At 36.6% G+C, this 14,260-nt stretch overlaps 1 protein-coding gene across 2 annotated transcripts in view; it reads left to right on the top strand.

Annotated features, from left to right (window-relative positions):
• Positions 1 to 13,108, top strand: part of LOC132815369 (solute carrier family 66 member 2) — a 35,605-nt gene extending 22,497 nt beyond the window's left edge. For both annotated transcript variants that reach the window (XM_060824253.1, XM_060824252.1), the window contains 2 exons: positions 417 to 633; positions 9,680 to 13,108. In XM_060824253.1, the coding sequence (XP_060680236.1) occupies positions 417 to 633; positions 9,680 to 9,887 (425 nt within the window). In that variant the 3' untranslated portion in view covers positions 9,888 to 13,108. The remainder of the gene's footprint in view (positions 1 to 416; positions 634 to 9,679) is intronic.
• The last annotated feature ends 1,152 nt before the right edge of the window (positions 13,109 to 14,260 follow it).

Genomic DNA, 14,260 nt, shown 5'->3' with positions numbered 1-14,260 from the left:
GTTCAATGTTAAAAATGCCATTAAACTGCAAGTTGTTGCCAAGGGTGCAAATTCAGTGCTGAGAGAGTACTTCATAAGTAGAAGTTCAGTTAGAAGATAGATTTGTGTCTGGACTCCCTTTAGAAAAGCTAACAAAATTGTTACCATGTTTGGTGACCTTCATATAGTCAGTAAGAGGACAGGAAGAAGAACTATGAGTAGGGAAACACTTGCCACAGAAACAGAGATGGCAGCATTCACGTAAACAGGAAAAATAAAAGGAGGTGCATATTTGAAATTTTGATGCTTGTATTTATCTTTTAAAAATTGGCTTGTGGCAAATTTGTTATTTGGTCATAAATTTAAAATAAATTAGTGTAACTGGCAAAATTCAAATCATTTGCTTAGATACTTTAATAATTTGTTTCTGTTTTTAGATTTTGACTTGCAGTACTTCTGGTTGTGGAGCAGATTTATTGATTACATACAATGTGTCTTGGCTTTCACTGTTGTTGCTGCATACATTACCTACCTCCTTATTGATTCTTCACTCTTCGTGGAAACACTTGGCTTCTTCGCTGTCTTTACCGAGGCAATGCTTGGCACACCACAACTGTATCGCAACTACGAGAACAAATCAACAGAAGGAATGAGGTAAGAGGGCCCACATCACACTGTTATAGGATCTTGATGAAGAAAAAAAAATAACTTGTATCCATCAAGTGCTCAGGCATTTTACTATTTCAAGTGCAGCCACTATAGGCTAATGCAGCAGCCAATTTACAAGTTATGAATCTCAATAAACAACACTGACAATTTTTTTTATTAGTTCTATCCATGTTGGGGTCAGGACACCAAAGAATTCTCTGATTCTCTTGTACATCAAGCTCACCAACAGAGGAGATCTTAATTTATCATCATGTATCAAAATTGGCAGCTCTAAGTGTAGAACACTGTTGGAAGTGTCAATCTAGATTATATAGCTCAAATCCTAGAGTAGATTTGAAGACATGGTATTCACAAGCCAACAGAACAAAGCAAAATTAAAATTTTAGCTCATAAAAGAATTCAAAACAGTAAGTACAACCTTAAAGTTAATGGATCAATTGCTAATGCATCAATTGACCTATCAGATCCCAATGCTCATCATAATCTTTCCTTTATTATGAGGATTATCTCCCTAACATCTGCATTCTGAAACCAATTTTAAGTACGCAAGAAAAAAATTAAGAATGGTAAAAGGAGATTCAACCCACCAGAATCCACCCCCATGCCCTTTGTTATCAGAATGCTATTTCCTTGCCATTCTTTATATTTTATAAATTGCTTCATGTGTTTCTTTCTGCTGTTATGCTTTGCAAATTATTCCAAATAGGTGTCGCTCTTTGATTTATTTTTGATGAGTTTTCATTTTTTTACTCCACTGATTTATCTTAAAGTTCTATTTGTGTTGTTTATAATATTTCATAATTGATATGCTTCAATAATGTAACCTTTTAAGTTATTTCTTCTATATTATAAAGCTGGAATATCTCAATTTTTTATGATATATTTACTGCATATTACATTCTGTGTGCTTTTTTCTGACATGTGCACATGTGCGTAGAACACTGTTCTCACAATGCATTCATGAACAAATTTAGCAAATGTTTAAATTGTCTATGGTAGGAGGCATTGGAGTATTATTGGGTTGTAATTGAGTGAATTTACTCCGATGTGAATCAAGTCTGTGGTTCTATTTTGGGATTTTACATTCATACTACTTTGGGTTCAGGGGTTGTCAATGACAACTTCATGAACAGACTTCATTTCTGTGAATCAGAGTATGCTTTTATCTGTCCAACAGTAAATTAGCAAGTTTGATAAAGCAAACTATGATTTTTGTTTCCACTGTATACTGGTTTATTGGAATATATGTTGCCACACCATAATCTGAGTGTATTTGTCAGTTTATAAACTGATAAGCAACCTTACCACAATCTCCCCACCACCACCCCCGGTCCTGGTAATTCTTGCATCTACCAGACCGATTTATTTAATATTAAGTTACTAACAACAGTGCTTCATGTATGCTGCATATTTATCCCTTTTGCCATCCTTGAAATATCACATTAAGACACGATAAAAGTGGTGCTTGGATTGAATGCTAAATGGAATTGAGTAAGACATTTGTGCCTCTTTGTGAATCTGTTGACAATATACAGAAGCAGACTTTTTGAAAAAAACTGTTTTATTTTATTGGTACTTTATTGGAATGCAAAAAATACTTGTGTACCAAGCCAAGACCTTGTGTGAGTCTTTCTCCCTATCTTTCTCTCTTTGTCTTAAAGTTTCACTCTTGTGCTTGGTTTTGCTAGCATGCTCATACTGTTTCTCTCGGTTCTGCTTGTCAGACCAGCCCTCACTTCTGGTGTGTTATTGAATTGCCAAGGTGAGAAATTTAACACTAAAGTTTGAATTTCTTGTTGAGCTGGTGCAAAGTACCAGTTAGGAATGGAAGACTGTAGATGATCATCACAGATAGTATAGTCTTTAATGTCTTAATGCAGGATTCTCCCATCAAAGGGAATAGTTTCTCTGTATCTACCCAATCAAACTGCTTTAACATGTTCAACACCTCAATTAAATGCTGCCGTCAACTTTCTAAACTTAATGGAATACAAATCACATTTAGTAAGTTGTCCTCATAGTTTAATTCTTTTAAGCCCTCGTATTCTGATGAATGAATTTCAAGGACAATATACTTCTTAAGGCTCTGTATGCAAAACTGAACACAGTTCTCTGGATGGGGACTGATCAAAGGTCTGTGTAATTGAAGTATCACTTTACTTTTATTGCAATCTTGCAGGAAATTAAACCTAATATTCTTTTAGGCTTTTTCATCGCCTTTTGTACCCTTGCATTAGTTTCCAGTTATTTCTGTACACTAGCACCTAAATTCCTTTGTTCCTTCATAGCCCCCTAGTACACACCATTAAGAAGATATTCTCTTTGCTTTTCAGTATTATGCCTAGTGAATGAGGAAGAATGCCAAAAGGGAAGTAAGTGAAGTGCTAGAACCTACTTACATTTGTTCTGTTTAGTTTATACATAAAGACTTTGGAATTTATGACTGAACTAAGTTGAGTGAGTAATGAGAGATGTCATGAGTAAAAATAACATGAGCAGAGCAAATTCTAGTTCTGACATTTTCATTAACTGATCAGGACCAACACTGGATCCCCTTCAGGTTCACCAGCTATCATGTCCAGAGCTGTTAACGTAAGGTAAGAAAGAAATTTACAGTCAAAAACAATGAGACAGAATGTAGCTGCCTTTTTCTCATGCTGAAAGGCATTGAAATATGTTTTTAAATCCAAATGATTTTTTGAAAGGTCTGACTGAAGAGACCATCACAGTACTCTCAGTTGTCAAGTGAATTGGTTCTTCCAACCATAGTTATTGTTTCTTACTAAAAGAACTGGCATTGCATTTAAAAAAAAAGTCACAAACTTGTTCATTTGAATATTTAGCAATATATCACCTTATTTTTCTCCTTTAAACTCACAAACATCACCTGATTTTGAGTTTACATTATTACTTCTTAACCTTAGGTTCTTGCAGACAAATCCAGCGTTACATGGTTCCACATGTAAACAGCCATTGATTTTGGAGCCTCAACTGGAAAGCTTCAAATATTGCTGCGCTGACAACTATGCTTGGTCAGGAGAATGCAAGCAAGAGGTGTTTTCTTACCAGTTCACTAAAAGAATTCTTTACCAGCAAGTCACACAACTTGGAAAGGAACACCACAACAGCAGCTATTTTAAGACCACTCCAAATCCTTGAAGATTCAAGAATGAAACCTAAACTTTGTCAATACTAAATTTTAAATATACATTTAATATAAAACATATTTAAAATATATTTTGAGGATTAATAACCTAGTAAACATGGATTCAGAGGAGAATCCGAGAACCTGTCTCTGAGTTCTGTGGCACACCACTAGTTATGAGTTGCCATTCTGAAAATGTTACTTTTATCCCAACCTCTGTGCTGTGTTAGTTAACAATCCTCTATCCATGCTAATATGTTATCTCCAATAGCATGGACTCTTATAACATTTACTTTGGGGGGAAAAAGTCAAATCAATTGAGGTTATAGGAATCCCTAAGACAAGGTACATCAAAGCATGGGGACAGGATATATATTATTGCCCTGGACTTGGGTATAGGGAGCATAATTTCAGACATTGTAGATATGAAAAAGCTTGCAACATAGTGACGATAACAAAAATGAAATTGTTGGAGAAATTCAGCAGGTCTGGCAGCATTTGAGGAGAGGAAGCAGAGTTAAAGTTTCAGATCCAGTGACTTTTTTTTATTTAAAGGTGTTTTTAGTTTTTTTTTGTTAAGTATTGTAGATAGTTTCTTCAGGAGGACTGAGACTGGTGAAATGGGTAGAAAAAAGGCAAATTTAGTGTAGAGAAGTGTAAAAAAAATCATGAAGGACATAAGGAAGAGAGACATTATCAACCACGATGATGCCAACAATGAAGGACCTTGGTTATCTGGAGAGATCTTAAGTAGCTGGAATTGTTCTTATCAGCACAGACATGGTTAATAGATGATTGGGAGGTTTTCAGAATTGAGGGATTTTATAGGGTAAATTTACAAACATCAGAAAAAGAACCCAAGGGAGTTTGAGGTTTATTTCCTCACTGAGTTATAACCTGAAGGGGCAGACTGATTAGTTGTCAAAGTTGGAGCGTATTACAGCATGGAGAAAGGCCTTTCGGCCCATCAACCCTGCAACAGTAATCAAGTATGTAATTACTCTAATTAAATGGAATCAAAGTCGATGCTAACTTTCAAACGAGAATTGGTTAAACGTTTAAGAAAGAAGAAGGTTTGCCGGTAGTGGGAAAATGTTAGTGGATAAGGCTGTGTTTGATCTGATAGCCATTTGACAGTTACTGCACATGCACAAAGATAGCCATTGAATCAAATAAAAGATGCTTGGCTGGTTCCAATGAGACAACAGCTGTACAAGCCCACACAATTAATGGAGAACTTGAAGGAAAATGACTCATTATGATGTGCATAAGTTTCTTTAAAAGAATTGCAACTCCAGATGATATAACTTTACCAACTGATTTTTAAGAATAGAAAATTTTAAACAGCATGCTTTTTCTATACTTGTGCTTTCTTTGAGTTGGCAAAGCCTCTGACATTGTCGTGGGAGGAGGGGGAGGATTATTCTGCTCCACAGTGGGACCCCAATATGTAAAGTTATTCTATCTGCTGTATTTTGGAAGGGATCACAGCAGGTCAAAAGCACTCGTGGACATTCTGCCTCAGTATTTCAAGCTGTGCGCTTTTGCCATGGAAGTTGTACTTTGGGTTCCAGTCAGTTGAAATGAAGACTATTATTTTTCTGCCTCATGTTAGTGGCACTTTCTATTTAAACAGAAATTAACTGGAAAAATGTAATCCTCGAGTCAAACACTGGTCAGGTTTTGTGGTCAGCAAGAACTGAATAAGAACATAAGATGAAGCACAAGTAGACCATTCAGCTGAACGAATCAGCTCTGCCATTCATGGCTTATCTGATAGTTCTGAACTCAACTTTTCTGTCGTATCCTCATAATGCTTAATTATTACTGATTTTAAAAGAAAACTCTTTCTCAGCATCGAATATGCTTAATGGCACAGCCTTAACAGTCCTCTGCATTGAAGGATCCCACAGATTCGAACCCCTCCGAGAAAAAAATCCTCCTCATTTCTGTCAACTATTTTTCCCCTCTGCTGCTAGACTTTGGTTTAAATAAGGTCACCTCTCAATCTCCCTTGTTCCAATAAGTACAAAAGCAATCTATTTGATCTTTCCTTACAAGACATCCCTCCACAGCTGATATCAGCCTAGTGAACCTTCCTTGGTGTGCCTCCAATGCCAGTAAGAGGCCCAAGCTATTCACAGTCTTCAGATGTGAACTGACTAATGCCTTGTATAGTTTTAGCAAAATCTCCCTTTTTTACTCCATGTCCTTTGAAATAAAGGCCAACATTCCATTTGCCTCCCTTATTACCTGCTAATGTTTTGTGATTCATGGATGAGGTGTCCATCTGGTAGCGCTATGCAGTCTTTCTTTATTTAAATAATGTTCAGCTTTTCAATTTTTTTCTGCCAAAATCCATAACTTTACATTTTGCCCCATTCTATTCCATCTCCCAAGTTTTTTTGTCTGCTCGTTTAACATGCTGAGATCCCTCTGCTGACTGTTTGTGTCATCCTCACCACTTGCCTTCCCATGTATTTTTGTATATCCACAAATGTGGCAATAGTACAGTTACTTTTCTCATCTGAATCATTAAAATATGGATAGTAAATAATTGTGGTCCCATCTCTGAGCCTCAAGGCATACCGCTAGTTACAAGTTGCCATCCTGAAACTGTTACTGTTATCCTAACCTCTGTCTTCTGTTAGTTAACAATCCTCTATCCATGCTATATGCTGTCTCCAATACCATGGACTCTTATTAAGTAGCCTAATGTGTAGTACATTATCAAATACTTCTGAAGTACAAATATTGTACATCCACTGTTTCCCTTTATTCTGCTTGTTACCTCTTCAAAGAATTCTAGGAAATTTGTCTGGCATGATTTCCCTTCATGAAGCCATGCTTACTTTCCTGGATCATATTATATATTGCTAAATGTTCTGCTGCTACATCCTTTATAATACCCTAATGTTTTCCAAATAATAGATGTCAAGCTAACTGGCCTAAGTACCTTTTTTGTCTCCTCCCTTTTTTTAAAAATAATATGGATGTTGCGTTGCCACTTTTCCTATTTTCTGTGACTTCTAGAATCTAAGGATTCCTGAAAGATTGTTACCATTGCATCCACTATCTCTATAGCAACTTTCTTTAATATCCTCTGATTCATCTAATTAAGACCAGAGTACTTATTGGTTTTTAGCCCCATTAATTTCCCTAGCACTTTGCTCCAATAATAGTTATAGAGTCATAGAGATATACAGCACAGAAACAGACCCCTTGATCCAACTTATCCATGCTGACCAGATATCTGAAATAAATCTAGTCCCATTTGCAAGCATTTGGTCCCCATCCCTCCAAACCCTTCCTATTCATATATCCATCCAGATGCCTTTTAAATGTTGTAATTGTACCAGTCTCCACCACCTCCTCGGACAGCTCATTCCATGCACACACCACCCTTTTTGTAAAAAGGTTGCCCCTTGGGTCCCTTTTAAATCTTTCCCCTCTCAAGCTAAACCTATGCCATCTAGTTTTGGAATCCCCCACCCGAGGGAAAGAACCTTGTCTATTTACTCCATCCATGCCCCTCATGATTTTATATATCTCTATGAGGTCACCCCTCAGCCTCCAATGTTCCAGGGAGAATAGCCCCAGTCTATTCTGCTTTTGTCTTTTGCTCAAACTCTCCAACCCTGGCAACATTCTTGTAAACCTTTTCTGACCCTTTTCAGGTTTCACAACATCCTTCCGATAAGGTGGCGACAAGAATTACACACAGTTTACCAATAGTAGCCTAACCAATGTCCTGTACAGCTACAACAGGACCTCTCAAATTCTATATACAATGAAGGCAAATATACCAAACGTTTTCTTCATTATCCTATCTACCTGTGACTCCACTTTCAAGGAACTGTGAACCTGCACTCCAAGGTTTCTTTGTTCAGTAACACTCCCCAGGACCTTACCATTAAGTCAAGATTAGAGTGCTGGAAAAGCACAGCAGGTCAGGCAGCAACCAAGGAGTAGGAAAATTGGCATTTTGGGCAAAAGCCCTTCATCAGGAATCCTGATGAAGGGCCTTTGCCCAAAATGTCGATTATCCTGCTTCTCAGATGTTGCCTGACCTGCTGTGCTTTTCCAGCACCACTCTAATCTTGACTGTAATCTGCAGCATCTGCAATACAGACTTCCACCTTACCATTAAGTGTATAAGTCCTGCCCCGAATTGCCTATTCAAAATGCAACACCTCACATTTATCCAAATCTATCTACCACTCCTCAGCCCATTTGCTCAAGATTATTGTGTTAATTTTCTCTCTTCCTTTTGCCCTCTGAGCACTTAGTAATTTTGGAATGTTATAGTGTCACCTACTGTGAAGACTGAGGCAAAGTATTTATTTAGCTCCTCTGCCATTTCCTGGTTCGCCATTATTATTTCCCCAGCCTCATTCTCTGATGTGTCTATGCTCACTTTGACTTCTCTCTTTCTTACATTTAAAGCTCTTGATGCCCATCTTTATTGCTTGCAAGCTTGATTGATTATGGGCGTCATTGTTCTTGTGGGAGGGGAGATAAAAGATTGAGGAGACCTGTAGATCTCAGACTTCTTTGACTGTTTCGTTGATTTCACTAATAAAAGCAAAATATTGTGGTTGTTCTTAAATCTGAAACAAATGCAGAGTGTGCTGGAAAAATGTCAGCAGGACAAGCAGCATCCATGGAGAGAGAAACAGAGTACCTGCTTTGAGTCAGGTTTAAAAAAAAGTGTGAATGTAGAAGAACTCATTTGTCGTCATCTTTGGTTTCTGAAGGACATTCATATTGGAGTTGAAATATTGTTTGTTTCTTCACAGTTGCTACCAAATATGCTGAGTTTTTCCAGCATTCTGTGTTTGATTCAATGATTGAAGTTCCTAAGGCAGAGGAAACGTGCTTAGTGTGAAAGGGACAAGTTGTAAGAAGGCTGATGAACCAGTCATGGTGAAGAGTCCTCACAGACAGCAAAGCAGAACGTTATAGACAGAAAATATAAATTACAGTTAAGTCATTTTGTAAAAAAATGAGATTGTGACTTGCTGATTGAGGGGAAAAATTTAAATGGATACATTTTTTAAAAAACTTCAAATATAATGAATTAAAAATGTGCAACATTCATTTTTTTTTGTTCTGCACTTGTAAAGTTCATTTTTGGGTCCAGAAAGATTCTGCAGTAGTAATTAACTTACCATGCCATTACCAGCTAAGTTACTTTGAATTGAACAAGACTTGAAGATTCATTGGTCTTCAGTGCAATTTGAGGAAGGATATAGCCCACTGTTCATGCCTTAATCATTACCTTTGTGGTAATTTGCAATTTATTAGCAGTATAGAATCTTAGCCATTGTTCCTTTCTGTAGTGGTTTCTTGGGCAACCATTCGACCATATGGAGTGAACAACCTGTCTCTTGTTTCTATGTACAGTGTAAATCCTTGCTGTATTTGTCCTTGAGCTGAGTTACCAACCTTGTATTCTTTGAGCAAGACCTTGCATGATTTCAGGTCCACTGAATGACTGTCCTACTGCCAGAAAGCACAAGACCCCACTTATAATCTACTGAAAAGGAAGACACCTTTGGTGGTGTTACAGGCTATCTTTCAGTTTCCTGCAGTTGAAGTGTAGCCAATTGCCTTATGAATTAGCGTCAACTGATCATCGCTGATCAGACGAAGAGGATGTTACACACTTGCAATTGAATCCACACTTGTGAAGTTCTAGGAATAATGCAAATGGTAGGGAGAGAGAAATAATAATTTTGCAGATCTTAATCCAGCAGTGTGAAGGTTTCTTGCGGTGAGTACTGTCTATTACAGTAATGTTACATATGGTGCTATGTTAAACATCTATTAGTTGATTTAAATTAGTTTTTTTACTAATTTTGGAATCTTTCCTCCTCAATAAAGTATTACTATGGTGCTGATGTGGGCAAGTGGTGACACTTTCAAGACTGCTTACTTCATCCTGAACCAAGCTCCTTTCCAGTTTTGGATATGTGGATTGCTGCAAGTGTGTGTTGATATCACAATTCTCTTTCAAGCTTACTATTATGATCGTTACCCTCAAAAACCGTCTTCCCACACTGTTCCTTCCACGAGCACCAAGGCACTTTAACTATGGCTGTATTCAACAAGTGCACCAAATGACGAATTCCTGGAAAGAAGATGAAGCCATGTTCTTGAACCATAGCCAATAACTTTCATCTTGGTTCACCGCAAGCTGGAAAGATTTCAAAGTCGCTTTCTGGTAAAGGGGTTTGAAACATTTGAACTTTTGGTGGAATGTTTATGGTAATTTATATATTTTTCTATTTGCATAACTCAGACCAATGTTTTTGGACAAGTTTACATAAATGCCTTACATGTTACTGTTTCTAGACTGTTTTTCTTCCTAATGTTTATTCCTTTTTTTAATGCCACCTGCTGTATCATTCTAATGTAGTTTTGTTTCATGGCAGTATTAAGAGTTTGAAGTTAAATTGTTGTGGTATATCCAAGGAGAATAATGTCTTCAAGAACCATTTCAAAAATTGCCAAAATTTCTAATGGAATTTACATAACTTTGAAAAAGCTTTATTCCACACAAAGAAGGCAATGATGTAACACTCAGACTTGAGTGCTCACATAACTTGAGTTAATAATGTCATCACCTTTCATTTACAATAAATTCACAAAGTTATTTGTGAACCTGCAACAACTGAGTGGAGAAGGTCTGGGAATTGGGGAACGACTATTTAATTTGACTTTGCGTTGCTCTGTAGTGATGATACACACTGGGCTTCGGTGTAGTGTTTTGTATTCCGATGGAGAAGAGTGGTGAGATCTAAACTTGCGAGGCTCCTGTTGACAACTGTGCTGAAACCAGATGCTTCTCCACAAGAAGAAAGCATCAGAGGCTGGAGGAATTTCCACAATCCCTTCAGAACAAGCAGCTTCAGAGTAATATCAATACGAGTTTCAGGGCAGGTTATATCTGTTCAGTTTTGAATGACATGAAGAGAAGATTTTATTTTTAAATGACATAAGATTATCCTTAGCAAGAAAATAAGTTATGGTCCATTGCAAAGTAAAGTGAGATCTGACTTTTAGTGCGAAAGTGCATGCTGAAAATACACAATGATGCTGACACGTTTTTATTTGTTCCTTCATGGTTTTTATTTTATTACTCAGTAATTTAGTAAAATGATGGCCGCACCATTGTTAATCACAGGTTACAGAGTTCACATTTTGCTTGCACAGCATTCCTGGCCCACTCCCAACCATTTGAATTAGTCTGATTAAAATTGCCCACGTTTAATATCCAGTTATCATGCTTATATAATCAGCATTGTTTCAAGAAAAGATTTATACAATAGGTAACAAATTAAAAGACACATCTGATTTAATTCTTGCTCATCTGTGGATCACTGAGTGATGAGTTCCTACTTCCTACAAGTCAACTGAGTCAGTAATAAAATGGGCACGCATTTAAAACAAACACTCAAAAATTGCTTTGATACCCTCAGCAACTACGCCGGGAGGACTGGGAGACAGGGAAAGCCTGTTTAATTTGATTATGGTTGGTCTATATGGGATGATGCTCATTGGAGCTGCATGGAGTAGAAGAGTTTTTACCAACCTGAATTTATTTTAATAGTCTGATCTATTAGCTAGCATAAAATTCAGTGCTGTTAATCCAGATCATGTTGAATTGCTTTCCTTTTGTCTTTAAAAGCAGTGCTTTTTATCTGTGCCCAGTCAATCCATCTCTAAACCTGCTTACGTTGTCAAACCCAAGTAAGTGACAAGTCCTTGCCCTATGTTTTGGACTATAACCAAGCTCCTTTAGTTCACTGGTTTTACATATAAATTGTTGATGTGATGTGACTTCTGATCATTGTACAATTGTATTTATCTGAACCTTTTTTGTTTACATGTATATTGTTAAGTTGGCTGTTCATTTCACATTTGTAGGCAGTCAGCAATCTGAAACTATATTTATCACTGAAGTCAATGGAGCAGCATCATAACTAACTTACAGTGGCTGGGAGAAATTTGATTGAAATCTATAAATAATAAGTTTAATATAGCTACAATGGAATATTAAGGCAACCATTAGGTTGGTGATGAGACTTTGGCTCCAAAGAAGTATACCTAGTGAGGTAAATAGATCTACCAAGTTTACAACTATAATTCTCCCTATTTGCTCAGGAGTTATTAGTTGATCGCTGTGAAATATTTTTGTCATTGAGTGATAACTGTTTGACTGCAAATTTGATCTTTCTGATCCACAGCTGATTGCTATATTTTGTTTTGGGCCTAAGTGACCTTAAAGTTAAGTCTATGGTATTTAAATGTGAGCCATTATCTGACATGTTTTTATATTCAGCAAAATATCTGTATAGGGAGTTGCTGAATGCTGATCTTTTAACTTTGATTATCAAGCAAGCTCAATTTTCTTAAATAGTTTGTAAGAATATACTATTCAAAGTCAAGAATTATGAATTATTACACACTAATTGACTGAAATATAAAGCTCTAGGAATAAACTAGCTATCACTTCCACTCTGGTGAGTGAGTCTGTCATTTGGTGATTTGGTCAAACCTTGTGTATCTTACTAATCCAAACCCTGCAACACATCTTCATTTTAAAACTGAATTGAGCCTATTCAAGTGTGTTTTGCACAGGCTGTGGGCTATTTGTACTATGGCATTAGAAGGCAGCGATAAGTTATGTTATCTGCTGTGCTCAACTTACAAGCTAAAATTAGAGAATCCCATTGTGCTGGCTTATCAATCCATGGGTGTGTAATGTTTGGTTCTATAATGTTTGTATAATTTTGTTTTGCCCATTTGGTGTTCAGTAAATTGGCTTCAGAAGCATATGCTATGGGAATATATTGGTTACGGTGGAATTTCATACTTCACAGCTTGTCTTGCAACTGTTGGCAGTGTTTTATTTCAACGATTACTTGGGTTATGTAGGAAATGTTTGTTTACAATTTTTTAATTCAGATTTACATTTGTGAACACTTATTTAAAAGTATTGAAGATTACTGTTAATTTGTATTCTTCTGTCAACTCTACCAAAAAAACTAACAAGACTCAATTGCCAAAAGAAGGCAGGTGAGCGCACTTAACCAGCAAAAGGAATGTTTTACAATCCTATATCCAGCCTTCCCTCAGACTTTTAAGTATGCGCTGCCATTCAGCATCATGGTTGGAGGCAAAATACGAGAGTCAATAGAAGTCTGCACAAGAATACATGTGTTAAATATGTAAAGACATACACTGGTCTGTCATGTGCATCTGTATATTAAACTGAAACCTAAAGAAGAATAAACATTTGGAACTGTGCACAGTAGACTCTTTGTAATTTTTAAAAAAATTTATGTCTTCGCTACTTAAATTGTGGACTGGAATAACAATTTCCTTCTGTTCAAATTATGTATGTAAAGAGGTACAGCTGTAATTATGGGTGACTTTAGTCTACATAAAGATTGGACAAATCAAATCAATAAACAATGCCTGAGAGGAGGAATTCCTGGAGTGTGTGCAAGATGCTTTTTGGATCAATATGTTGAGGAACCAAATAGAGAATAGGCCATCCAAGACTGAGTATTGTGTAATATGAAAAAAAATTGGCAATCTAGCTGTATGAGGCAACTTGGGAAGAGTAGCCATATTATGATAGAATTCCCCATTAAAATGGAAGTTGGCATCATTGATTTGGAGACTAGGGTCCTGAATGCAAACAAAAGAAACTTCAATGATATGAGGTGTTAGCTGGCTACGTTAAATTGGGAAACATTGCTTCTCCACCATCTTCTCTTTAAGTAATGACAAACTGAGTCCATGGAGGAACTGCAACAATTGTTCAGTCTTGTCTGTCACAAAAGTAAAATGGGAGAAGTGGTCTGACAATGGCTAACATGGGGTATTAGGAGATATTGGATTCAAAGAAGGGGCAAACAAGTTGAAAGCAAAAGCAGCTAACCAAAGAATTGAGAACAATTTTGATTCAGTAAAGGAGGAGAAAAGAATTGATTATGAAGGGGAAAATATGAGGGTGAGTTTGTAGGGAATATGCAAGTTGATTGTGAAAGTTTATACCGGTATATGAAGAGAAAAAGATTAGTGAAGACAAATGTACATCAGAAATAGGAGAGGCAACAATAGGAAACAAACACATGACATACTAATATTCATATTTTGGTTCTGTCTTCACAAAGAAGGACAAATAATGTTTAAATCTTGTTGCCCAACATTTTTACGAGAGAGCAATTGAAGGACATTATTATCAGTAGGAAAATGGTGTTGGGAAAACTGGTAGGTTTAAAGGCAACTGATATTCTAGGAAATGTTCCCAGAATTGGATGCTTTCCTCATCTTTCAATATTTCATACTATGGAATAGTTCCTTTGGATTGAAAGGTAGATAATGTAATCCCACCATTTAAAAAAGGAAGTAGAGAGAAAAATCATAGAATTCCTACAGTGTGGAAGAAGG

This window comes from Hemiscyllium ocellatum, chromosome 4 (genome assembly GCF_020745735.1).
Source record: "Hemiscyllium ocellatum isolate sHemOce1 chromosome 4, sHemOce1.pat.X.cur, whole genome shotgun sequence".
Lineage (NCBI taxonomy): Eukaryota > Metazoa > Chordata > Chondrichthyes > Orectolobiformes > Hemiscylliidae > Hemiscyllium > Hemiscyllium ocellatum.
The sequence above is the reverse complement of the archived record's forward strand: the minus strand, read 5'-3'. Positions and strand labels throughout refer to the sequence as shown.